The 26,250-nt window shown below is 39.9% G+C and overlaps 1 protein-coding gene across 1 annotated transcript in view; it reads right to left on the bottom strand.

The window, feature by feature from the left end:
* PLXNC1 (plexin C1) overlaps positions 1-26,250 on the bottom strand; it is a 64,015-nt gene that overhangs the window by 32,625 nt on the left and 5,140 nt on the right. Inside the window, exons 2-11 of the mRNA XM_065742678.1 lie at positions 21,566-21,688; positions 18,532-18,666; positions 16,400-16,500; positions 11,546-11,660; positions 10,400-10,544; positions 7,407-7,476; positions 5,877-5,952; positions 5,701-5,757; positions 1,771-1,910; positions 399-578 (exon numbers count right to left, since the gene is read on the bottom strand). Coding sequence (XP_065598750.1) covers positions 399-578; positions 1,771-1,910; positions 5,701-5,757; positions 5,877-5,952; positions 7,407-7,476; positions 10,400-10,544; positions 11,546-11,660; positions 16,400-16,500; positions 18,532-18,666; positions 21,566-21,688 — 1,142 coding nt within the window. The remainder of the gene's footprint in view (positions 1-398; positions 579-1,770; positions 1,911-5,700; positions 5,758-5,876; positions 5,953-7,406; positions 7,477-10,399; positions 10,545-11,545; positions 11,661-16,399; positions 16,501-18,531; positions 18,667-21,565; positions 21,689-26,250) is intronic.

The following is a 26,250-nucleotide window of genomic DNA, read 5'->3' as shown; positions in this document are numbered from 1 at the left end:
TATTTATATTGTTTCAAAGTGTGTATGAGCACCAAGAAATTCATCAGAGTTTGAAAGAAAGTTAACTGAAGTTTGAATTTACATGTGCTAGCAAATTTTGGACTTAGCTTCAGCACAAGAGATGACTTTTAGCTTCCGCTATGGAGACCTGAGGCAGGCAGTAAGGGGTTTATGGAATCCCACATATCACAGAATCACTCTTGCAGCTATTGTGACCCTCCCTGTATGTTAAATGTTAAATAAGTTCACTGGCAGAAATTCATCCTCCACAACAGATTACTGCAGTCATCCACATTCCTATTAGCTGCAGTCTGGCCAAGGAAGAACGCTCACCCATACTAGCTCAGTGAAATGACATCTTAATAAATACATAAAAAGTATAGAAAGACACATTTTACCTGATCCAGGAGGTATTTGGTGTGATTCCAAAACATGCTGGCAGTGAAACATAATGCAGGGTAACTGGTGGTGAACATTTTCTCCCGTCAGCCTGTATACATACACTTTTGGCCTCTTTACGTGTTGGTGGGAGAGCAAATGTCATTTGTGTATCATTTATCACATTTCTAACTTTAATGCTGGAGGAGAAAAAAAAACAGTCACAGATGCTGGATCACAGATGCCATTATGTCACTCATTTGGTGTTACTACACGAAGCCTATAACCTAACGCAAAAGATGAAGAGAGGAAAGGATGGAATCTTTGAGCTGCCAGATGGAGATGGAGAGGGAGAGCAGGGAGCAGAAAAGACAAAGTAGGGCTTCTTTTGAATGAAATCGTTATGTGTCATAATAATTGTACAGTATGGTATGGATACTGGTCTCAAGGCCTTGAAATAAGGCTAAGTAGTGTAATGTGCGATTTTGCTGTTATTTCATACTTTTCTGTTCAACCAAAATGGTTCAAAAAGCTAGTCAAGAATGAAATCTTCAGATTACTCTCCATTTTCACTCTTTCCCCCTTTCGTTCTTTGTCTTTTGCTCTTCCCTCCCTTTCTCTCCTTTCTTTCTTCCTCTCCATTGTCTCTTCCTCTTTTTCCTCCCTCTTTCTCTTCTCTCCTTCTCTTCTTTTCCCCTTTCTCTCCACCCTCCCCATGCTTGTCTCCCTTCTCTTTCTTCTCTCTCCCCTCTTCTTCTTTCTCTCCTGTTTTGTTTTTCATAGTCCTCGAGAAATTCATGGTTGAAGTAAAAATTGAACAGTACCATATGAATACTTGCTCAAGTGCAAGCTATATAAAAAGGGCTTGGTAATCACAGACAGCCATTGCAGCTGCTCCTGAAAATGACTGATTGAGAATAAGATAGCCTAATTACCTAGGGTTTTACACTGTGCAATCATCAATAGGCAAAAGCACAAGTTGTTGCATGAGAAATTCCCTTCCCTGGTGTATTGTCTGTGCCTTCAAAAGCCAAATCCTAGAATATGTGGGGAATAATCTGAAGCAGAAGAGAGCCAAACAAAAGGTGAGGTTTTTGGTTTCCTGTGGGGGCCACTTGGATAGGCATGACCTAACTAATGTTGAGAAGAACGTCCACCTGCCCACCCTACACCTTGTACTGTATCCAAGCACCACACTCATTTCCATTCTTTGGGAATATTATGCAGAAGATGAACTAAAGGAGTGCAGACCATTCCCCTTTGCTGAGGAAAGGTCCAGGACAACTGTTCACACAACAGTATTGCTAGAAAAAAATTGGGTTTGGGGTACAAACACACAATTTACACTATGCAAAATAAACAGCAGTACTTTTCAGAGCTGTGCTAACTCACATTTCTTGTTTACAGCCACTGCTTCCTGTCAGTATCAGTTTTATGCCTGATGCATGTGTAAAGTTTTCTCCTTTGACTGTTATTTCACTTTTGCCCAATGTAGAAATCCACAAAGGCTCGATGGAATGAATGTTGATATGCTATTAGAAAACAAAGCAAAACAAAATCTGTTTATAAAAAGGCTAGGCAGTTAGACAGCAGCAAAAACAACCACCGCTCAGAAATATGGGTTTGATGGAACTGAGATACATTTTTCTTATTAATTTCAGATCTTGTTAAGCTTGATCCTGGGAAGTACTGTCAATCATAACTTCTTCACAAGCCAACTATTTTTACCTACATAATTTATAATTCAATTTATCTCACAAGAAATCTGCCAAAAGGAATCACAGTCTGACATGCTGGAAGGTATGTATCATAAAAACCCAGTTAGGAATGATACATTTTGTGTGGCTCTTGAAGAACTACAAAACAACATGAGACAAAAAACATGGTGTTGTCACTGTGGGAGATCAGAGAAACAAATGAAGGTACCTCTCATGACCCAAAAAAGGAAAGTAGAGTCAAATCCCAAAATGGAAAGTCAAGAACAGCCCAGAACAAGGTTTCCTACCTGAAGGACAACTGCAGAAATCTTTTGGTATTCCATTCTGATGCAAAGAAGCTCACAAATTTAAATCCACACATTTAAGAATAACCCTAGTTTGCACTGATGCTGTCAGACTTACATAACTGTGCTTAGTTTTTAAACCAAGTTTTTCTACTTGTTCTTCTTTGTGGATCTTTACATTTACTTACTCTAACTCACTAACGCCACCAAGAAAGAGAGATTTTTTCCTAGCATATTTACTTGATGTGATTGACAGCATCTCATGTTTATTCAGTTTTGATGCTTCCCTATTTTGATAATCGGGTCCCTCTCTGTGCATCTTTCAGACTTCAAAAGAAAACTGTAAACATTCAAAAAAACAGGAAAATACACATGTGAAACCACAAAAGTGTTTGAAACCTTCTCAGGCGAATGATTTCTGTCATGGTTTTAGAGTGCCTGTACAATCAGTTTCAATTCAGTTTTTAGAGTTCTGAGATTATCTTGATTTCTGCTAAGTCTGTCTGTGGACATATCTTTGGGTATGTTCAGCCTCTTACTGAGAAGAGAGCTAGTGCTATACCTCAGGAAAGCTAGGGACATTGTTGCCACAACAGTTTTCTCCTCACTGATCTTTTCATGTACCCAGATCACCATCAAGACTTTGGGCTCATTTCCTGAGGGGATGATGTGGGTCCCATCTCGAATCCTTTGCAAATGCAGCTGCTGCCTGCTTCAGAAAGTGCATTTTCCCCACACACTACCATTGAGCGCCTAAGCAATGCAGAGCAAACATAAGACCTGTCACAGCTGACTAAAAGCCACAGCTTGTGCCTCAGGAAAGAGTAATGGAGGGCAAAGGCCAGGGCCAAAGGGCTTGTGAAAGCAAGGAATTTGTTAATGAATTTCCTTTGCTCCAAGGTGACTTCTGGTAGGAATAATGGAGGAGGGCAAAGGAAATGCCTGACAAACTGCTGAAGGGGAAAGTTCACTCCCACTGTGACCTGGGGATCAGATTAACCCTTGGTAAGTGAGGAAGATGAATGAGGCAGAAATCTGAGAGCCTGAAGCCCTCGAAACAGCAGTGCCTTACTGCAGCTACATCCTTTCCTGTCCCTCTGCTTATGCCCCCATGCCTCACACACAGTCACCAGCCAAACACTACATAAAGGAGGCCAAAACTGCTTTGGGCTCCCACAGGCAACCAGTAGGATCATACAGCATCACAGAAGCACAAGGAGACCCCCAAAGCTACACGCTAAGACAGCGAGCACCAGACAGAAACACAGAGTGCCCAGAGGTGCAGGCAGGAAATGAGGCCTCTTCAAACTGCAGCACAAAGCCAGCAGGCGGCTGAGCAAAGCAAGAAAGACGGTGTGGCTTTTGTACAGAATGCTTTGCTTGCCTTCTCTTTTTTTAAGCTAAGTGGAAATGAGGGTGAGGGGAAGCTTCAGCCCCAGCTGAGCCTTCACCACATGCTGTGACACAGGCCTCCTGACTGCACCCTACAGTGCTGCATGGTGCCAGGCAGATAGGGGCAGCTCTGGGGCCAGCTTGCCTCCACCACTGGACAGCCAGTCTCCTGACCTGCCTCGGCAATCAGCAACACTTTCCTCAGCAGCAGAGAAGCTGAAAGTATGAAAGCCAAGGCTTTCTCTCTCTCAGGCCAGCTAGCTCGGCAGTCCTTGCTTCCCCAGAGCAAGGGAACCGTTGACCTTTGGTTCCTGCACACACAGCCCTTGCTTGGCCAGAGGAGGCCCCTGCAAGTGAGAGGGAAGGAAACAGCAGAGGCAGAAAGTCGTTTATAAAAACCAGAAGTTGTGAGGCACGCTGATGCCATGGTGACGAAAGAGAGGCACACAGAAAGGGCGCAGCAGGACCTCAGGTGATGTAAATCAGCACCGCCCTGTCAGCTCCAATACAGCTCTGAGCTTCAAGACCTAGCCCCGGCCTGGACAGCATAGCGCTTCCCTGGGGCTGTGTAAACAGTGACAGTCACATCCTCAGAGATGCGGTTAGTGGTTAGTGCGACTGCAGGTCACAATGAGATGCTTGGTGATGGCCTGGTTTAATCAGTCTCTGACTCCCCGGGGAGCTCATGCCTCTCTCTGCACTCCTTCCCCAGTGCTGGCACAGAACTCTGAGGCCACACGGAGACCTGGATCATGCAGCTGACCCAGCTGAAAAACAATCTGCTGAAAGAAAACATTGATTTCCAGCCAAATCAGTTCCCCCATCAAATGCACGTGCACAATCACTCCCGCTGTTGTTGTGGTGCAAGGGGAGGAGGGTGCAGGCATGGAAACCAGCAGCTGGAATCAGGAGAAGGGCTGGAGCTCCCATCACCAAAACGAAGTGTATTATTATAAATGCTCTGCTGAGGTTGGGGGAAGACACAAATCCTCTTTCTTGACCCTCCAATATGTTCTTCTTAAAGCCCCAGTAGTCAAAGGAAAACAGGATTTCAAATGCAATTTCAAGCCCCCTGAAAGGATCAATCGTGTCTAAATAAACATCTGTCTTGGGGCTGCCTCTAGTGCTTTGACAGCCTTGTCCATCACTGTCTTTTCCAGATAAGGCATGTGGAAGAAAGCCATCTCCCAGAGAATTTCACCTATTTACCAATGACAAATTAATGCACTTCGAAGCAGAGCAAAGGAGGATTTCCTCTGTTCTTTCATCAGCAATAATGCTTTGCATGCACACCAAATCCAGAATATTAATGTTCAGAAGCACAAGTATTGCAATCCCACTCTTCACTGTGGAAAATAAGACGGATTTTTTGATCTTGTCTAAGATGCTTCAGCTGAATGGATTTAAGAAGTAATTCCTGTCTTCACAGGTAAAAGTTTGGGCAGTTCTAATGAAACATTCAGAGGTAAGAACACAGTGCCTATTTATAGCAACCATGCTATCATTCTCAGAAAAGCAGAAACCAAAATGTGTAGGCAGCAAATGTCTATGTACTTACTCATCAGTCAGATTTTTCTTCACTACTCGTTCCTCTCCTAATACCTGCATGTTTTTAAGCACCATATGCTTTTGTGGAGTGCACAAACACACCAAACATGACATTTAAGATAATATTGCAAATACTGTATCTAGAGATAGGCTTCTGCAAAGCTTACTGCCTCAGTGCCTGGATCTGAAACCCAAAACTTTGCTGGTACCTTTGAACATCAACCAAGCACTAAGAAAAACAGTTTTAATTCAGGATATGCATTACCTTTCTATGATCTTCATCCATAACTGAATTCCTCTGCAAAGGCCTCTCATTTTACAAAAATTCCTCCCCCAGCCCACAGTACTTCAACAATGCTGATCTCAAAATGCTAACTAACCTCTGATTTCTGCGCTGTGGTGATATCCTTGGAAGCATTCCGGGCACTGCAAATATCCTGAAAAAAATCAGCATTTCTCCATGTCAAGACAAGAAAAAGACAGATTACTGCTCAGATGTAAAGAATATAACAAAGAGGTATCACAAGGGATTCCAGCTCTCCTCAACAAACTTCACCTGGCAGGCAGTGGCAGGAGAGACACGCATCCAATTACAGCTGGCACACTCACCGTCGTGTATGCACCGTGAACAGCTGTTAATACACAGAACAAGAGTTTTTGTAAGATCCAAGGACTCAATCTAGATTCAGTCATGACTGTGAAATTTCAAGTGACAGAAAAAAAAGGACAAATCCAAGAGAAAAACCTGGCAAGCATGTAATGAAATACGTAAAACATAACCTGAGTCTACCCTCCAAGCCTACTGTTCTGTTCTGCTTATTCTGAGGACAAATTTAGTATGAAATAGAATCTGTGCTAAGCTGCTGAAAGTCATACATTTCTCAAAAGCAAGAAGCAGAAAGAGCACTTTATATTTTATTTTGCTTTGATCTTCTCTGGTATGTAAGTGGCCAGTTAGTACATTCTATCCTGAAAAGGGCAAACTTCCCTAACTTCTTCTTTGACTCTGCATAAGCATTAGCAAGTATTGCTAGTTTGTTCTTGCCTCCTCTTACCAAAAAAAGGCCTGTTGGAGATCAGCTCATAGCTGATGAATTAATCAGCATAGAGAATGGTCAACAGCAGCATGCTGTTAGATTCATTCATGCTGAGAAACACTCTGACTTAGAGGAAAACAGTTCCTTCCCTATGTTGCTCCAGGGATCAGGCAGCAATGTGCTACTTCCCAAAAAACAGGAGTTCAGTTTCATCCCAGGTGTCTATCAATTAGCCTCCCCATAAAGGAGAGAGGTGGTCTGAAAGTTAATACTGTAGCTACCTAGAGTATATGTTAGCCAAATCTAGATTTTAACAACCACTTATCATAAAGGTTTTGGCCATGTACTGAGCACAAATGATTTCTATTGGATGCTTTCAACAATGAGTTTGGCTCTGAAAAAAAAAAAAACAAACAAAAAAAACCCAAAACATGTACAGAACAACAGGTATTTATTATTACTGTTAGCAGATTAGATGCTTTTTTTCCTGGTTAAAATGTATTCATTTTATTCATGTCATCCACATTCAAGACCCACCTGGATGCCTACCTGTGCAATCTGGTCTAGGAAGCCCGCTTTGGCAGGGGGATTGCACTCAATGATCTCTAGAGGTCCCTTCCAACCCTTACAACTCTGTGATTCTGTATCACATTTGAATCACATCCTGCTCAGTTAAAGAACAGCTTCATAAGGTGACTTTCACAGATTCTCTTGATTTCTCTGACCTAGGTCTTCTCCTGAACAGCAGGGGCCCACTTTTTACACAAGAACAAAAAGGATTTTAATGTCATTATGGCATTCTTTATTATCCCTTCAGACACTTGTCATTCAGTCATTGTAATGCCTCTCCTACAGCTGCCAGGGTCCAGTTAAATAAAAGAGTCATCAGAAGTAGCTTTCTAAAGGCAATCAAAAAAGAGGTGAAGGAGGAATTGGGCCAAGAAAAAGGATTCAGCTATCTTTATTGAAATGCATTTCCTTAATAAATAACAAAAAAAGAGCAAACACATAAACACCCCAAAGAACTGCAGTAGGAATCAGGTTCTTACTTTTCCAACTGAAACGTTTCTGTGATATTCCAAGAGTTCGAGGACAGCGATGCTTCAAGGACCATACAATCTGGAAAAATGTGACTATTAGACAAATGCGGAATATTACAACAAATACTTGTTAAAAAATAATAGACCTGAAGGCTTACATGCATTCAGCTGTTCTCTACATGGTACACACTATCCCTCACACACGTATTCTTCACATTTTTGTCCAATAAGAATACATAGATTTTGTCCTTCTGCTGAGTGTTTCAAACGCTACACACATATTCATCAATTGAACTAGATTCCATCTATGCATGATGTAGTCAAGTAACGTTATTGACAAGATATAGATAAGGAAATGTCACCACAAAGTAAGGATGTAAAATCATCTCCTGAAGAAGATACAGTATAGCCGTGGCACAGCCAGACCCTGAATTCAAGCTTTCCAGCACAACAGAACAGACTGTTCTAATGCAGGAGACCCCAACATACTGTACTTCTATCTCCTTCTGTCTCACTTGGGTTCAGAGTCTTCTTTTGTAATCTATGCACTAGCAATTTTCATCCTATTTAAATCTTTTATGATTGCATGAGTCAATTTGCTATTATTTCAGCTAGTAATTACTATACCGGCAATTCGCTGGCAGCTGTGGAATGAAAGAAGATCTTCTCCCATGAGCAGAATACCACATCGAAAAACAGAGTTAGATATATACCACTTAAGCCATGGTCTCTTTCATCTGCGTGCCTGCAGATGTGTACGTCTGCAAAATGAATGACTGTCTGAGATCAAATGAAACCCACGTGTGCAGACCTTTCTAGCTTTCCTAGGCTAAGAAGCAGATAGCTTTTTAACACAGGAAAGCTACACAGATTTAAAGTATATCCACCTTGCAAAGGTAGAAAAAGCTTTGCCTTTATCACAGGCTGGCTTGCTCAGATGAAAACCAGCTTTGGCTATATTTAAATAGCTAAATAAGTACTATCTCCTAGCTCCACATGCCAGCAGGGCACTTGGGTGCTTACTGCAAAGGCCACCTGGCAGCTTGTTAGAAACAACCCTTGGGACTGTTGGTGTGCTCAAATAGCTTACTAACAGGAACGCAAAGAGTCTGATTTTAAAGTTATGTCAGTAATTGAACTTTCACCATGACAAGGCTTTGGATGAGCTCCTGAAATATCAAAATTGCAGGGGACCCGCCTCTATTTTGTTTCCAACATTGGCAACACAAGAAAGATGCAAAAACAACCTGTATTAAAAAAGCTCTGTGCTTCTACATAGACTCCCAAAGCAATACAAGGGGGTTGCTGTTAGTCCAATGAGACTCTACTGTGAAGGATTATCACCTGAACTCTGGGGCTAAAACCAAGAGAACACATAAGAAATCCATACATTTAGTAATTTACTACCTCATTCTAAGTCTCACATAGAATCATAGCATCATTAAGGTTGGAAAATATTTTCAAGATAATCTAGTCCAGCCATCAACCTGGCCTATTGAGTCCCATCTCTAAACCATGTCCCTTAGCACCACATTGTACATCTCTTAAATACCTCCAGAGATGGGATAACATCATCTCCCTGGGCAGCCTGTTCCAGTGCCTAACAACCTTCCCCATGAAGAAATTCTTCCTAATGTCCCATCTGATCCTTCTCAGGCACAATATGTGACCATTTCTTTGTGTCCTATCACTTGTTACCTGAGAAAAGAGACCAAGATCCTCCTCACAGCAACCAGGTGGTTGTAGACAGTGAGGAGGTGACCCCTTAAATTCTCCAGACTAAACAGCCCCATTTACCTCACCCACTCCTCATAAGTCTGTCTAGTCTAGTCCCTTCAGCAGCAAAGCTGCTCTTCTCTGCACATACTCCAACAACTCAATATTCTTGTAGCAAGGGGCCCAAGCCTGAACATAGTATTCAAGATGCAGTTTCATCAGTACTGTGAACAAGGTCACAATCACCTCCCCAGTCCTGCTGGCCACGCTATTTCTGATGCAGGCCAGGATGCCATTGGTCTTCTTGGCCACCTGGCCACACTTGCTGGCTCACATTCAGATGGCTGTGAACTGACACCTCCAGGCCCTTTTCTGCTGGGCACCTTTCCAACTCATACCACTGCATGGAATTGTTATGAGCCACATGCAGCACCCAGCGATGAGCCTGGTTGAATGCCACATGGCCAGACATACCCCATCGATTTGGCTTATACAGATCCCTGTGCAGAGTCTTTCCTGTTTTAAATCACATCAGAAGTGCCACCTGACTTGGTTTTGCCTGCAAACTTACTGAGGGAGTGTGCAACCCCCTCACCCATCTTGATAAAATTGTTACACAAAACTGGCCCTGAGACTGAGCCCTGGGGAATGCCACCAGTGACTGGCTGCCCATGGAACTGAACTCTGCTCACTGCGACTCTGAGCCCAGCCATCAGCCAGTTCTTCATCTGCAGAGCTGTACATCTGTCCAAACCATGAGCAACCAGTTTCTCAAGGACAGAAGTTACCCACAAAATGCCCCAAAAGATCACACAATCCACGTATCCTGTACAAATAGTTCAGGTCTCTAATTTTGAGAACAACATGTGAATGATGTAGCACAAGAACTAGTGCAAATGGATTCAACCAATAATTTAGAAAGATAAAAAAAAAACCAAAATCCAGTTGAACACAGACAGACATGTCAGTGAAACTGCTCCTGAAAAAGAGAAAATACAACCTCCAAAGCTGAGACACTGCACTGCTATAGGCTGATTTGAAGAAGCTGCTTCTAGTAACAGATTAATGTGTTTTATTACTTCTAGAGAGGAGTCCATAATAACAAATCATTAATGATCAAGAGTACTGTAAGCACACTCAAAATCACTTGAAAAAACAGGAATAATTTTTAATGACATTTAATATTAAGTATTACGTACTATTCTAGGATCTGTATTTATGCACAGTTCTCCTCAGTAATAAATGACAGTGAATAAGTATTAAATAAATATAATATTAAGACATACCATTATCCATTGTCACTGGAGTAGTGAGATTGCAGACACAGGATGAGTTTTTCAGCACTACATTTTCATAAATTACTTCAATAGGTTTTACAATTTTTATTAAACAGGAAGTAAAAGTTTTGCTTATACTTGCAGACACGGAAATCTATAAAACAGTAAAAACATAAGCATTCAATAGATTTATTGTAATACTTGTTAAATTGCCCCCTTGCCTTTACTGAAAACTTCAAACCATGAAATGTAGAAACATAATCTTCAGTGGCAGCAGCAGACAACTCATTAGGCAGCTTCTCAAAGGAGAAGACCACTCCCAAGTGGAGAAACAATACAAAGAGTCCTGAAAGGAACAGCATGGCTTACTTACACAAATTAAATGCATCTCTAATGTATGTGAGGGGAGCAATCTAGACTATTTGGGATTTTAAAATAAGAATTTTGCTATAGCAGTATTATCTGCTGTTATAGTTCCTTCAGAATTTTTGATCAAGAATTACAAATCCTCGCAGAGAAGCTACATTTGCATCCATATCCAAAATTCACTTTAATTATCAAACAGAATTTGTCTTGTAATTAATTATTCTTTGTTTCTGGCTGAGAGTGCTTTACAAATATGAGCACATTAATGCATTCAATCAGGAAACCAGAAACAATAGCATGCAGATTAAGTGGCCAGTCACAATACTTGATAATCAAATACTCAATGCTATGTTTGCTGAGAACAGATACTGAGTAAATACTAATATCAAGCACTTAAAGAGACATTTGTGCTAGCATATGTGTTCCAGTGAATGTTTTATAACTTGTAACAAAGCTCAGAACTTACATAATGGACTCAATACACAGCCACTGGAAATAATAAAATAGCTAATACAGTGATATAATTGAAAAGTTGTCTTTATCAGTACAGAAAATCTTTGAGTAAACATCGTGAAGTATAGCTTCAAGATACATTTTACAGGAGAGGAAGAGAACATCTGTCTGATCTACATATTCAACTTACAGAGCTTTCCAATACATTTGTCAATTGTTGAGATAAGAGGGATTAATATGCGGAACATCATGACATAAGAAGGGAAGCTGCAATAGGTAACAACATGACAAACTTTTAGTCACAATAAACAAACGCATAAAACTGGGTGTACATACCTGATTTCTGGCAGGAAATCTTAGCAGGATTTTCAGATCTTTATCAGGTGCATTTGAAATGTTATACCAACCCTTTGTGCTGTTTGAACGTGTACAATTTTCTTTTAATGTGCACCTAAAATTATACATAAGATTATACTAGCTTCCTTATGGTGGCTTTGATTTCAGACACTGTACTTCAACTTATTTAGTATGCTATTGATTTTTTACATGAACACTATTGATTTTTTACAGGGAATATGGTTATAACTGCAAAAAAGCTTCAGGGAAACAATCAGTAAAATCTTTTGCTTATCAAAATAAATTACAATGCATTGATATATGCTCAAGGGACCTAATTAAGTCAGTGGGACTCAAGCAAATGTTAGATGCTTGGCAAGTAACAACAGACTTGGTAGACAGGGACAGACTTCATTACCCCGACTTCTGACTGCTTCATTGTACAGCTCTGAATCTGACCTCCCCCTTTTCCCTCTACACTCAACGGAGACAAATACACTCTTCCAGGGTCAGGTTATCCTAACCTATTTTATACATTAATGCAAAAATGAAATGAGCCACATTATGAAAGCTGCTCTTTCTCTCCAATGTAAACAAAAGGAGATGGGGGTGAAGCTCAGATGTGGAGCTACACTTCGAATGTAAAGCTGAGATTAATTGATCCTTCTTTCCAGTCACCTCTGCTGTCCACTGCTTTGAATGGTAGTCTTTGCTTTTGGTTATAAACACCTTTTTTTGAAAAGGCAATTCAAAAAAGATATCTCTATCTTCAATAACAAAATTAATTTCAGAAGTAGGATGGTAAAAAGCAAATGAAAATGTTACAGATGCCAAATTGTAGAACAAAGAAACTATACAACAGCACAAATTAAGGAAGAGTGAGGAAACACTGGGATATGTAAATACTATAAATATTACACGAATGAAAAAGTGCAATAAGGAATGGAGGACACCGACATACAAATTAGATGGATGACCACTGAGTCTAAGAGATGAATCCTTAAAATACTGCCTGGTGTGAGCAGCTAACAAACAATTCATAGATTAACTTGAAGCAATTTTCTAAAGCAAGCAAGTAAAGTTATTGCTAAATGAATGTATCTCAATATTACAAGTGAACATTCATAAACAGATGCAGTATTTAATATTAATGTTTTAATAATAACACTTTTCTACAAAAGGTGGAAGGATATTTAGCTTCAATTGTGACAATGACATGTGCCTTAGGAACTATTCCTTTGCTAAAAATTAGAAATGTGGACATTCTTGAAACACATGGACCTTGATATAGTACTTCCACTAGGAGCTCACTGCATAAACATACTTCATGTCCAATGTGTTTGCTCTCCAGAAGGAGAACACATGAAAGACTTCAAAGAAAAACATCCATCACTTTCCAAAATGCCCAAAATAACCCCACAAACCATACAAGCCATAAAGCCATCTTCTCTTTAAATCAAGACGTTGGCAACGGGAATGCACTTAAACACAAGGTCACTTCCTTTGTGGTCTAACTGAGGAAACTGCTACATAAGAAGCTTGCGGAGCTTTGCATCTGAATACATTCAGATCATAACTACACTGTCAGAAATTGAGAGTACATCTTACATGCTTCAAACTGACTTAACTAGGACAAATTTCAGTCTCATTTAGATATTTCTTCACCTTACTGAGATTGCAAAGGTCCATCAGCGCTGTTTTAGAGCCACAAAGGATGGATGGGATCTGTCATCAACAGATGCCCAAAAACCAGATGCTCATCTATATGTAGTTAAATAAGTCTAAATGGCAATGAGGAATGGGAGAGACATCCAATAGTTTCTAATAGGCTGAGGATTACACTCTTGAACATACAAGGCAACATGCTTGTCATACTTCGCACTAAATAAAGACATGCATTTCAGTGACATAAATACTAAAATATTAAGAAAACGGTACAGCTGAATATTCAAAACTGTCCCAGGACAAAGATATTTATATTCTTAGACTGCCAAAGCAACATAAGCAGTGAGCCAGTTTCCCTCATCTAATAAAGAACTTAGAAGCTTCATGTCAAAAACGTACTATCACCTATTACCAAAGGCTGTACTTGTCTTCATGTCAGGGAAAGTTTGTCTTTTTATGCTCTAAAAGATGATCTTTAACATTCAAACAATGGAGAATGGTCATTACATAGCAAACAGCCACACAGGCAAGTAGAGGATCTGATGTCTCTCAATGTAAACTCTCACAATTGCCTTGTAGAAGCCAAGAGTAACATGAATTCCACTCACTTGAGGAAATTACTATTTTGTTATATCCCTATTTTCAGACAATTTATACTGTTTGCAAGCATACTATAATGAATGTAAATATGGTTCTGAAAAGTAACATACAAATTCAGACAACTAGTAGGAAAGTAAAAATGTGAATGCAGTAAAGGTAGCTGACAGATTCTGGACTCGAGTTTTCCTGGAAAGGTGGACTAGACCCGACCCTATAAAACATAGCATTAGACATAGTAGCAAGACAAGATACAAAGCAAAGGGTGAGGTTAATTAATCAACTGGGAGAAGAGAGCAAATTTAGGGAGAAGGATTCTTAAAGACTTCCATGGGAGACACAGGGGCACATTCTGCTTTCAATACCCCATAAACTTCACGATCAAATTTCAGGCACACATAGATATATTGGGTTATTTATGTATAGAAAAACCATGTAAAACATCAGTGCCTTCTACTGGAATAATTGTAACATACTTTAGATAAATCCAGTTCATCTAGAAAATTCATAAACAGTAGGAGAAATCACACTGTTCTATGACTCATTGTTTTGAATTATTATAAGGGAAAAGGGGAATATATAGATATTTGTCCCTATGGAAGACAGAGTAGAAATAGAGTTTTGTTCCTTTCTGTTTTCACTTATAATAAGATGTGTGTATTTTCATCAAAATATGGGATTTGAATTCACATTATCTTTAAAAAATTATTATGGAATATATTGCTTTAGTGGAAAAGCATGGACATTGATAAAAATACCTGCTAAAAACATGTCTTCCTCTTTTTTTCCTAATGATGAAATCAGAGCTCTCTCCAAAAGAAACAGGCATGTAATGATGCTGAGTACTAACAATGAAGAAAATATGTAGGCGTTGAAGAGGAATCATATTATAGTAATCTATATTTTGTCCAAATTACAAATTATTTCTGTTTTAACTAGGTGGAAACCTATGGTTATTTCCCTGATAAGGAGGGGATTTACTGACTGATAACTGTTATCTGTATCAGATAACTAAAAGCCTGAAAAGCTTAACACAGTAATTTATACAGTCTCTAATAAGGTAGCAAAAGAGAAAGAGATTTTAGACGAAAAACCCCAAACTCTACAGAATAAACACCTACTCTCTTCTAACTACCTTTAGAAATACAAAGAAGCAGAAACAAAACCATGGTAACATGGTAAAACAAATGAATCTCCATAATCAGTTTTCTTTAATGCTTTAACCAGTGATTAACTGGTATAAAATAAAGTTATATGCTGATAGCATCTGATGATGTCAGGAACAGTACCGTGCAGAGTAGGGTGAGACCATCGCACAGAAAAACTTGGATAACTTTGAAATGAGATGACGTTTCAAAGCATGAAGTACAAGAACATGTACCTACAGCAATAAAAATCTCACAACCCATATGTGCTATAGACTGGAAACTCATCAGCTGGAAAGAAAACAGAGAAAGAGAAGGGCCTGAGGGCTTTATCTGATCATGGATGAATGTGGCCCATCAGTGTGATGCAGTCATGAGAAAGACATTTGTGATCCCAGGACACACTAAGTAAGGTACTTCCTGGACAGACTGGGAAGGCCACTAAGAAACGTACAGTTGAAATCTTGTGCGGAATTGTTTGATAGCTTTGTCCATCCTTACTTGGAAAGGATGCATAAAAACTGCACAAAGGGTAAACTTCAACAGTTAAAAAAAAGTAGTGTCTTATATGAAAGGAGCTTACTGACGCTGGCTGTTTCTGTACAGCAAAATGGAAGTGAAGAAGGGAACTGTTTTCAACAGAACAGTGAGAAGATAAATGTGAGGGACAAAGAAAACCTACTGAAGCAAAAGCAATGTGGGCAACTGAACAGGCAAATATAACCTGACCACAAATACATGTGTGATAAAAACGAGCTGAGAGATTTTAAGCAGAAGAAAAATGAAACTCTTGGAGGGTCACACAGCCAAAGCAGGGTGTGGAAAAGGGTTATGAAAATTTAAGATTGAGCTTGATCAGGGTGGGTTTACATGATATGATTTCTTGCAGCTGTCAAGACTAAGCTCAAAGACCCAGGAGTTCCTTAAATCCAGGCCAAAGACATGCAGTAGCTTTCAAACTTGATTCAAAGAAACCGAATCTAATCAACTCAAATGCAAGGATTAAGTGTTTAGAAACTAATACTCCTCCAGCCTAAATGAAAGGCAGTGCTTCCAAAGCACCACGAATACTGAAGGCAACTGAGCACTCTTTCCCTGTTCTCCTACGAAAGAAGCTCCCTGTTAAAATCCTTCAAGGACAAGTACATAGTTTTACCTCTCAATCAATTCTTAAAGTGAAAATGTGCTCTAAAACCAGATTATTTCTTCTTTTTAGCTTAGCATACATTTTATGAGTACATCTCAAAAATCTGAGGGCTAACACACACTTTAAAAGGTGCAGAGTTCCTTTTCACATAACAATAGTGCCTCACATTTATGGCGATGATTGATTTCATAAAAATTCAGTAGATACAATCTTGATGTTGAATACCCCCAAGCCTGTGAAAATGTACACTGAGTAATAATGCATTGCTTTTATATGCAAGGCTAAAATACCAGAAAATACCTTTGATTCAAAGAACACCACCCACAGTAGGGATCCTTTGCAGAAAAGCATTCTTGCTCGGAAACATATCTACCACAATTTGCAACTGGTATTCTTCTCACCTAAAACCAAAGAATGCAATAATAGACCAAATTAAAATCGCCTCCAGAAACAAGGAAATTGAGGGTTACCATAAAAATTCTGACATCAGTCAAGCACGATCCCTTCAGAGAAGTTTCCTTATGGACTCCCCTCTGCCAGAAGACCTTTGGATAGAAATAGGTGGCCTATTTTACACACGCTGCATTTTGCCATCAGATGGTGAAACTCCTCTGACAATGACAATTTGGTTCTACTACTCAAAGGCCAGCATGGACAGAGTAATGCAGGAAAGTCTGATTAGCATAGTGAGTTATAGGCAACATTAGAAAGGAGGTTTATTTTATGAACAATGCTCTGCTAAGTAGCATATTTTTCCTTCTCACTAGAACTGAAATTTTTAAATGACTGATGAAGGTGCATTCAAAAATACATGCGCAAAACCAAATGCTTCTGTGTTTACATCAACATGTCAGGAAACTGCATGTGCACACTGCAACAAGCGCATGCAACTACTCAGCATGCATGCAAGCAAATGCTATTTCAATAAGCAAATATAGATAATTGTGGCTATATCGTATGTATCTATACTTGTACATTCAGCTTGAATATCCTAGTCAGCCATTTTCAGAAAAGGAAAGGAAAAAGAAAAAGAGAAAGCTGTTTACAAATACAATAATGTTATTAATAACAATGTAAATTAATAATATTAATAAGAAAAATATTCCTGATTCAAACCATTTGTTTACAAATCTGTAAGTTCCTATGTTTTGTGAATAGAAACAAGGACACATAGCAGGTTTTTATACAGGTATTTACTTTTTTCCAACTACACACTGTAAAACTAAATTTACCTGAAGGTGTGTGAGATAATATAGTCAGAAACTAGCCAACATCTTAGACAAATAGCCAGTTTAAAAAAATAAAAAACAAAACAACAGTGTAGATGTCTTATTGAAGCTACAGGAGATGATTAGAGAAGCATGTACTCCTAAAAGCTGTTGTTCCTCTTTAACAAGTTGCCCTTTTGCCAGTGCCAAAGAAAACTGAAGCCTTTCCTTTGAACACTTACGTATACTTTTGACTGAAATTCTGAAAGTTTCTGATGATATATGGTTTATATCAGTCAAGAGTTGTCCCACCGACTTACCCACTCCCTCAGACGGCAGGCTAACATTTATGTTCACTACTGGAGAAGTGATCTTACTGTAAATGAAGTAGCCATGTGCTGGGGTAAAATCCCATCCTGTTCAGATGGCCCTTATGTTTTTCCTGCCATGTTCCCAACTATTGGTGAAACAATGGAATTTGCTGAGTTAATTTTCAGCAGCACTGCTGCAGGATGTGCTGCAACAACTGTGCAGGCTACTGGGAGCTGCTCTTGGCTTGAGATATTGCTCTGAAGTGTGTGCCCACGTGCAGAAGCTTACAGGATCGTTCAACCTCGCTGTGTATATCCATTAATCAGTTCTAATTGTGGAGTTGCTCTTATGTTTGCTTATTTGTCTGCTTGCTCTTTTATCTAGGCCAACCTGAAGATGATGACAATATTATTGACTTCAGCAGGCCTAAAAATCCAAAGCTATCTCCCAAATTAAAGAGATTTCTGCACATCAGAAAATCCCCAATTGAATAACAAGCCCTAGCCTACCAATACCTGGATTACTACTTCAGAGGAACTGTCTCCAAAGAATCTAGTTTAGTGTGCTACCTTCAGGCTTGATTCTGTGTAACGTCAGTCTCCAGAAAAAAATAAAATAAAAATTGACACTCTCAACTGAACGACATAAAATAATCAAGGGATTAAGGGCCTCGCTGAATCAGAGCAAGAGTGGGCAGCACCATGGAAACAGAAGCTCTTCTGAGCTCTGCAGAAGTGCAACCAAAACTTAGAAAGCGTAACTCGATCTTAGGCATAGAGCTGGTAAGTGCAGTTTGGGTGTTACAGTTCAGGCTCTGACTGACCCAATCTGATACTTCATCTACAAATGGCAGAAGCCCTTACAGCAGCAGTTTATTTGAATTTATTTATTTATTTTTAGTGCTGTGCTTACCTTATTGGCAGAAGACAGATAGATGTAGTTACTATCTACAGGGTCAAGTCGAAGTTTGGGAAAAATAGAGGTTTCTTCCTCAATTTCATACAAAATCTCTGGGCAGTTAGATTTCATATCCTCATTAAGAATAGCCTAAAACACATGAAAAGAAATTATTCAAAACCCCTCTTGTTGATCTGTAAGTATTTTAACCCAAAGTCTAATTTCTGTTCTTTCACTAACAACATCAGAGTCTCTGAGATGATTTACTGTGCCCTGATATAGTTCACGTACTGCACTCTCTCATGCTGCAGAAAAAAGAAGGAAAAGGCCAACAGAAAGTATTTCTACAACATACATAGCAGAAAAATTCAGCATGGAACCTGGCATTGCTTTAGTGTACGAAACAACCCACTCATCAAGTATGTTCATGACTAATGCACAAACTGAACGTGGAAGAGACTCCTATATCTCAGAGTCATATAGTGTTAAGTAGTTCTATGAGTGGAAGAAAGAGCACCGTTCTTCAGAAAAAAAATGAGCATCTAGGCACCCAAAATATGAATGTGGTTCTATGCTAGTAATTGACAACTGTCTTCAACAGAAGTTTATTTGTGGATTTTGAGAGTATATATCTAAGGGGGTACTCTATCATATCTTGCCCAACTGTAGCTGTCTATCACCCTTCTCAGCAAATTCAAGAGAACCAGAGATCACAGAAACTTTAATTTGTGAATTAATAAGCACACTAACATTAATACAATTTTGTTTTTCATAAACATGACTAAACAGGGTTATGTTCAGTGTCTTCACTGTGCTAAGGAGACGTGAATGACAAATGACTTCAATTTTATTTTTCAGTATCAGAAGCATAGAAAAATCAAATGGACAAAAGCTTTTGAAACTATTATACTCCTTTCCAACTGCCTGAACAAAAAAAAAAAAAAACAAAAAAAAAACCTAGGAAATTAGAGCCACCCTTTCCAATGTAGACAAAAAATGCATATTTTACCAAAACTCAGAAAAAAATTAAAGCATAAAAGACATTTTGCAGGATAGTGAAGAAGTTTGAGAGTGAGATAAGATGACTTACACTTCCGTGTGACTGATTTAAGCTAGCTAGGTCAATTGTTGAGAAACCAAGAGAAAACGGGCCTTGAATTTTCTTATAGATAGCTACTCACATGACACAGACTAACAAAACAATAAATATGCTGCCTTCCAGTGCTCCTCAAATCTACCAGTATTTAGTATTTCCACTGGAAAATGTAAGGGCATGCAGAAGGAGAGTGTCTGCTCCTTTAAGGGTACATGGTCAAGGACCTTTTCTATTATTATCATTCAGCTGGGTTATCTGATGGAGAACTTCTAAGCTCAGAGGCAGCCACAAGACACAAACCTCCCACTCAGCGGGCTATAAAATGTCTGTACTACACTCAGCATGTGAACCAGGGTGTCCTGGACTGGGAAAGTGCAGAAACCACAGAGCTTTGCAAACCCATGGGGTTGTGCACAGGAAGGGGAGCAAGAAGGATTAAGATGTGAATAAGTAGAAAAGAGTAGAAAAGGGAAGAAAGGGCCTGGTCATGTGTAAAAGTGAGACTATTAGTACACTTGTCTAGCCAGGCCCTGTGCCTGATCACTGCAGCCCATCCTACCTTCTTCCATTTTCTCATTAAATGTTTCCTTAACACTGTTTCTGCACATTTACACTCTTTCATGTATGCTGCGGGGCAGAAAACAGTATGTATTCCCAAACCAGCTGCTGGGGGGGACTGGTGTGATGAGGCAAGTGTGACAGTTGAATGGGGCTGTGGGTCACAGTCTATGTGCCTGGTGGTGCTGGCTGCTGAGACAGAGTGAGTGCGCATGGGTTCCCTGGCCTGGTGTACATGTAGAAATACTACATGCCTGGTGTGTATGTAGAAACCTGAAAACTTCAAGCTGAACCAGATGACAGATGGGCAACCTGTAAAGTGGATCCATGGCCTGTGATCCAGACAGAGGTGTAGGGCAGGTCTGTGCTGGTGTGACCTCACCTCGAGTACTGTGTGCAGTTTTGGGCACCACAGTAGAAAAAGGCCATAAAACTATTAGAGAGTGTCCACTGGAGGGTTACAAAGATGGTGAAGAGTCTGGAGGTAAAGACTTATGAAGAACAGAGGAGATAGAGAGGTTAGCTCAGGGCAGAGCAGAGGAGCTGAGGGAAGGCCTCATGGCAGCTGCAGCTCCTCATGGGGAGCAATGGGGAACCACTGAGCTCTGCTCTCTGTGACAGCAACAGGGTCTGAGGGAATGGCATGGAGCTGTGTCAGGGGATGGTCAGGCTGGGTGTTAGGCCACACCTCAGGGCAGTGGCCGTGGCACCAACCTTGCCAGAATTCAAGAAGTGTCTGAACTACACTCTCAGACATATTATCTAATTTTTGTACTGTGTGGAGCCATGATTTGGACTCAGTGATCTTTATGGGTCCCTTCCAACTTGGGATATTCAATGATTCTATGCTTCCTGTTATTGGTCACGTCAATGTCCTGAATCTGGGAGTGCCGGTGTCTCTCTGGGATATGTACTCAGCTTTGCTGATGGTTGGACCTGAAAAGGGGAAAGCAGCAGCCGCATCTCAGGCTGGGCAGAGACCCTTGGGTCCCCAGGCACTGGGATAAGCCCCAGCAGTCAGACAGGAGTTAACTTGGGCTGTGTGACCAGAGGATGCAGCCACACTTTTTACCTCACTTAACAGAAAATCAAAGCAGGGAAATAAATAAAAAGCAGAGTAACTGACAACTCCACAGTCCATAAATTGATTACGGAGGGCATTAGCAGATTAATGAAATGTTTCCCTCCACTTTAAGCAAGATACATAATTGGTTTTGAAAGTTATCTTGTTCTTCAAGTAGCAATACAGCAATTACTTCGTAAACAAACAAAAAAGATAGTGATCCCAGGTGGTGTATCTGCTTATAATGCAGTGGCTAAACCACAGGAACTATATACTTATTTGAACACAGTAGTAGTCCATGCAGAAGGGAAGAATTCCCATGCTCCACTTACCTTCAGTAACTGTCCATCATCTGTTCCCAGAAAGAGAACAATCTGATTTAAAACAACTGTGCCATAAACAGCCACTAATCCAGAGTGAATCAAAGTGGGTGATTTCTTGATTGATTGTACCTTCTGAAAATCAGATACAAGAGAAAACAATTACGAAGTTATTCACCTGTATTACAAAATGTTAACAAAAAGAAGAATCCCTGGAAAGATTCTCAGAAAACTCATCTATTGAAAATAGTGTGGGTAACATCTTTATTCTGGCAGAATTTCAGAGCAACACATCATCAGAAATGGCACATGAAACTACTTTTATATATATAAGGCAACTAGTCACATCCATGATAAAGAATACATCTGCTGCGGTTAATCCACAGATCTCAGTGGGACACAGACTTGGTCTAACAGCTGCACACTAATTTTCAATAGAATTTCTCTTTTTTTGAGACATAATGCTCTGAAACTATTCTGGACTGACAGCATTTCTCAATGCAACCATGTTTTTCCATCACCTGACAGCACCTATCATAAAGACTACAGATATGCTCGGCAACCACATGAAAAGATATGCAAATGACCTGGAGAAAGGATGTACTTCAAACACTCAGACTCTTTTTTTCTTGCCAGAAAATGCAGAGCTTCATCCTCCCTTGGTATCGTTTCCTGCTTTACACTAAAAGGAAGTTGAAACTTGCATACTACATAAATATAAAAATGATATAAAGTAGCATAAAGTTAATGTCAGGGAGGACATAAATGTACTTGCACAAACTTCAAAATCAAATTTTACCTATAATTCTCTGTCCAAACTGGATAAAGTTAAGAGACAAATGCACGTAAGAAGCTCATGAAAGAAAACATTGTGTAGGAAATCCCTACATCTTGTGGAACAAAAAAAAAAAAAGAAAAAGAAACCATATAAAACAACTCCGACCTACTACCTTCACTGCAGAAATTGTTGAAAGGAAGCCCTTACTGTGTAAGAGGCTGGGGGAGGAGCTGAGGCAGGACAAGGTCTTTGAGAATAAGCCCAACAGGTCAGTTTAAAATGCCCATAATCTTGGCCACAAGGACAGGTTCCTAAACCTACAGGAACACCGTGAGTGCAAGAACCTATTTTGCATTAAAGCACTAGACAAAGTGTAAGAATGGACTATTAAAATCCACATTTTGCAGAAATGCAAAGGCATTTCTCAAACTTACGAAGTCAAGGACTTTTTTTCAACTTAAAAACAAACAAACAAACAAAAAAACCAGAAAAAAACAAATCTATAACATGGCAGCAGCTGAATCCAACTCTCCTGCATACTTGAATGCTGGCTTAACCCCAAAAGCCTTTCTACATAGAAATACATTTTTTCTGAACTGCAATCCTAAGTCAATTAAAATCTTTTTCAGTCATCTGAATTATTTTAATTAGCTTGCAAGAACAGCCATTTGGAGTAAAAGAAGATTTGATTAACTTTCATATTTAAAGATCTTTTTTTTTTTATTTCATGCAGCAGGAAAAAAACATAGGAACTGCCATGTACTGGCACAGAATTTCAGTAAAACTCACTTTGGCATAAGACTTCAGTACCACAGAGATCTCTTTTATATACGGGTAAGGAAAAGTGATTGCATGCATCAGAGGGTAACAAATTCCAGCACTGGTACACACAATGAGCCCTTGCTCAGACCAAGGAGTGAGGAGATGAAGTGTTCCAGCCTTTGATTACCAAGAAAATTAGGATTTTTTTTTTCTCAGTGCACTGTATAGCAGTGTTAGGAAGACCAGCTCAGGTTTCCTGCAGACTCTGTACAATAGGATCACAGAAGAGGGGAGGACTCACCCAGTCTCTGAAAAGCTTTGCTGCCAGATTTTATTTTGACCCACATACAAGTAAAATAACTAGTGTCATATCAGTGCATCTTCCTCATCTGACTGAGGAACCAGTACTGACAAGTGTGGAAGCCTCCTCCCCTCACTCTGCTTGCTAGAGGGAGGGTCAATGCGACATTGAGCTAATATAGATAAAGAAGAGGAGGAATTTAGATGGTGGGCAATCACAACAAAAATTTTCTTCTCTCTTTTGCAACCTATTTCTCCAGCTTGCCCATTCCCTCCAGGGTGCAGCTGCTGCTTTCACCCTTCTGTCATCCCTTTTCCACGTGCATTTATTTTTTTAACAAGCCCTCTTACTTCTTCCACTGTAACTAATGGGGTTACAGCACTGTAGGGCCTTCCCAAGCTTTTCTCTTTCACAGCTAAGCCTAGCCTAAAACCCATTTACAGACTAAACTTCTTTTATACTTGAAGAGCCATTCATCTCCACAATCATCTGTGCTGTAACACTTCCAGGCTGATACAGAAACCAGAAATGCAAACAAAAAGAATAAATGCTGTTATAGAAAACTTACTTGTTTTGTTCTGTTTTAATTCTTCAGTTGCACTTTTCTATTTTAATCTACTGTTCCCCAGAATCTTCACATTCTTAGGTAAATCTACAGATCTCCTGAATTAATTTACATTTTGCTTTCTATGCTGTTTGGCTCTTGGCATTAAAGTTATTTTTATTCATTTCATATTTTGCATCTCATTTTCAAATCTATCTCCACATGATTCCAGCTGCAGCAACCATATTCACACTTGTACTTTCTGTCTTGATTTCCTCTTGATTCTCACACCTCAAAGGGAAGGGCAGCACTCTAGCTCAATCAGCACTCAAGTTATTGCAGATGGTCAAAAAGTAAAAAGGGTTTGAGAAATCGGAGTGAACAAATGGAAGCAACTATACAAAATGACACAAAACTTTTGAGCTGTGTATAGTCAGCTCTGGAGCAGTACATAGATGTCTTTCCTAGTGGGAGAAATCTTCTGGGACGTCATTCTTTCTGAATTCCACCACCTTTTAACCTCTTCCATCAATTTTTATGACATCAGCAGGTAACAAATATCGGTGCACATTGTGAGCCTTTGTTATGGCTAAGGAATGAGGAGTTGATTCATTCCAAAATCTTATTTCCATCAATTTGTTCTTTTTTTTTAATTTGGGTACTGCGTAGAAATGCTAGAAGTTCAAACCACCAGGGAGGACAATAGGAAACGAGGGTCTAAACAGCTACGCTGTAGACACAAGATCCTGACCTTCACAATGCTAGGCAAGAGGGAAACTTGGAGGCTCCACTTGAGGAAACAGCTGACTGAGGCTCCTGAGACATGGGAGGCTAGAAGCCTCTTACAGAAGAAATGCTCCTCCTCTGCCCCCAGGTCTGAATTTAGAGGATCAGTAAAGTGCCCTAACAACTGAGGAGGGAGATGAAGCTCTATTAAGGAAGGCTTGGAAAGCAACTGGGTTTGAAATGAACAGTAACAGAAAGAGCAAGAGGAAGCGGTGGGTGACGTTGGCTGGAGATTTCCTTCTGTGAGAGATGAAGGCACACATCTGTTAAACAGTCATGCTGCTAAAACAGGTTTCTTTTCTTAGGTTTCTTGCAGAGAGATTGCCAGTGATGTTCCATCCCTCAGACTACCATCCACTGTTGCACACCCACGTGGACATCTAAGACACTGCCTAGAGAAAACGAGGACTACAGAGCTCTGGAGAAGACAGGACTCCAGGTTTTGTCAGTTCTGTGAGATCAGCAAGAGGTGATGCTGTCCTGGGTTTGCTACTCACAAGGAAGGACTGACTGGAGACGTGATAATCAATGTCAGTCTTCTCTGCAGTATCTAAGAAATCACTGAGTTCAGAATCTTGAAGGCAGTGTACAGATCCTGCAATTCCAGGCTTCAGCTACTTCAGGGAACTGGTTAGTGGGATCCCCCAAGAGGCAGCTTTGAAGGGCAGGGTTTTCAGGACAACCTCCTCCAAGCACAAAACTCAGTGAAACGAGCAGACAGAGCAGGAGATGGGCTAGCTAAGGGATGTCTTGATTTAACTACGATGTTGAAAAACAGTATAAAGGTGGTGGAAACAGGAACCAGCTGCTAAGGAGGAACTGTCTGGGCAAACAGGGATGGTTAGTGAAGTCAATGTTCACCTTCTGTTGAAAATAGCAAGGGATGTTGTGGGAAACAAGAAAAGCTTCTATTCTGTCCACAGACTAAAAAAGAGGACATTTCAAGTGGATGTGATCCTTAAAAAAAATCATGATGGGGACAATTAAGCAGAATAGGTCATTCAGAGAGGTTGTGCAGTTTCCATCCATTAAGGTTTTGAGATCCAAATGAAGAAAGCCCAGAGCAACCCTGTCTGATCTCAGAGCTCACCCAGGAGTCTGAATGGAGAATTCCCCTGATGCTCCTTCCAACCTGAATGACTCTGTGGAGGAAGAAAAATTCTCTGTTGAAGAGTCCCCAGGCTCTCAAAAGTTTCCATTAAGAACAGCTGGGGAACACAGATGAGTAAAAGCATTTCTACTTCTTACAGATATTGTGAAAACTCACAGGTTTCATGTGACTTATTTCCAGCACCAAATATGGACACTGAAATTGAAAATTCATTGTAATTGGACAGAAATATTAACTCTAGAAATGTTAATTTGAGAAGTCTGTCAAACATCAGGTGAAATACACGGGAGATGACTTTACCAGTGGAAAATTAATTGCAGCATCAATTTAGATACCAAATGATACTTAGAAGTCTGTAAATCTCTCCTTAAATAAAAGTCCATTAATCATTTTGGAATGAGTTATTGCACAAATT

The sequence above is a fragment of the Cyrtonyx montezumae genome, unplaced genomic scaffold (assembly GCF_038088225.1).
Source record: "Cyrtonyx montezumae isolate F1298 unplaced genomic scaffold, pur_monq_1.0 scaffold_3, whole genome shotgun sequence".
Lineage (NCBI taxonomy): Eukaryota > Metazoa > Chordata > Aves > Galliformes > Odontophoridae > Cyrtonyx > Cyrtonyx montezumae.
The sequence above is the reverse complement of the archived record's forward strand: the minus strand, read 5'-3'. Positions and strand labels throughout refer to the sequence as shown.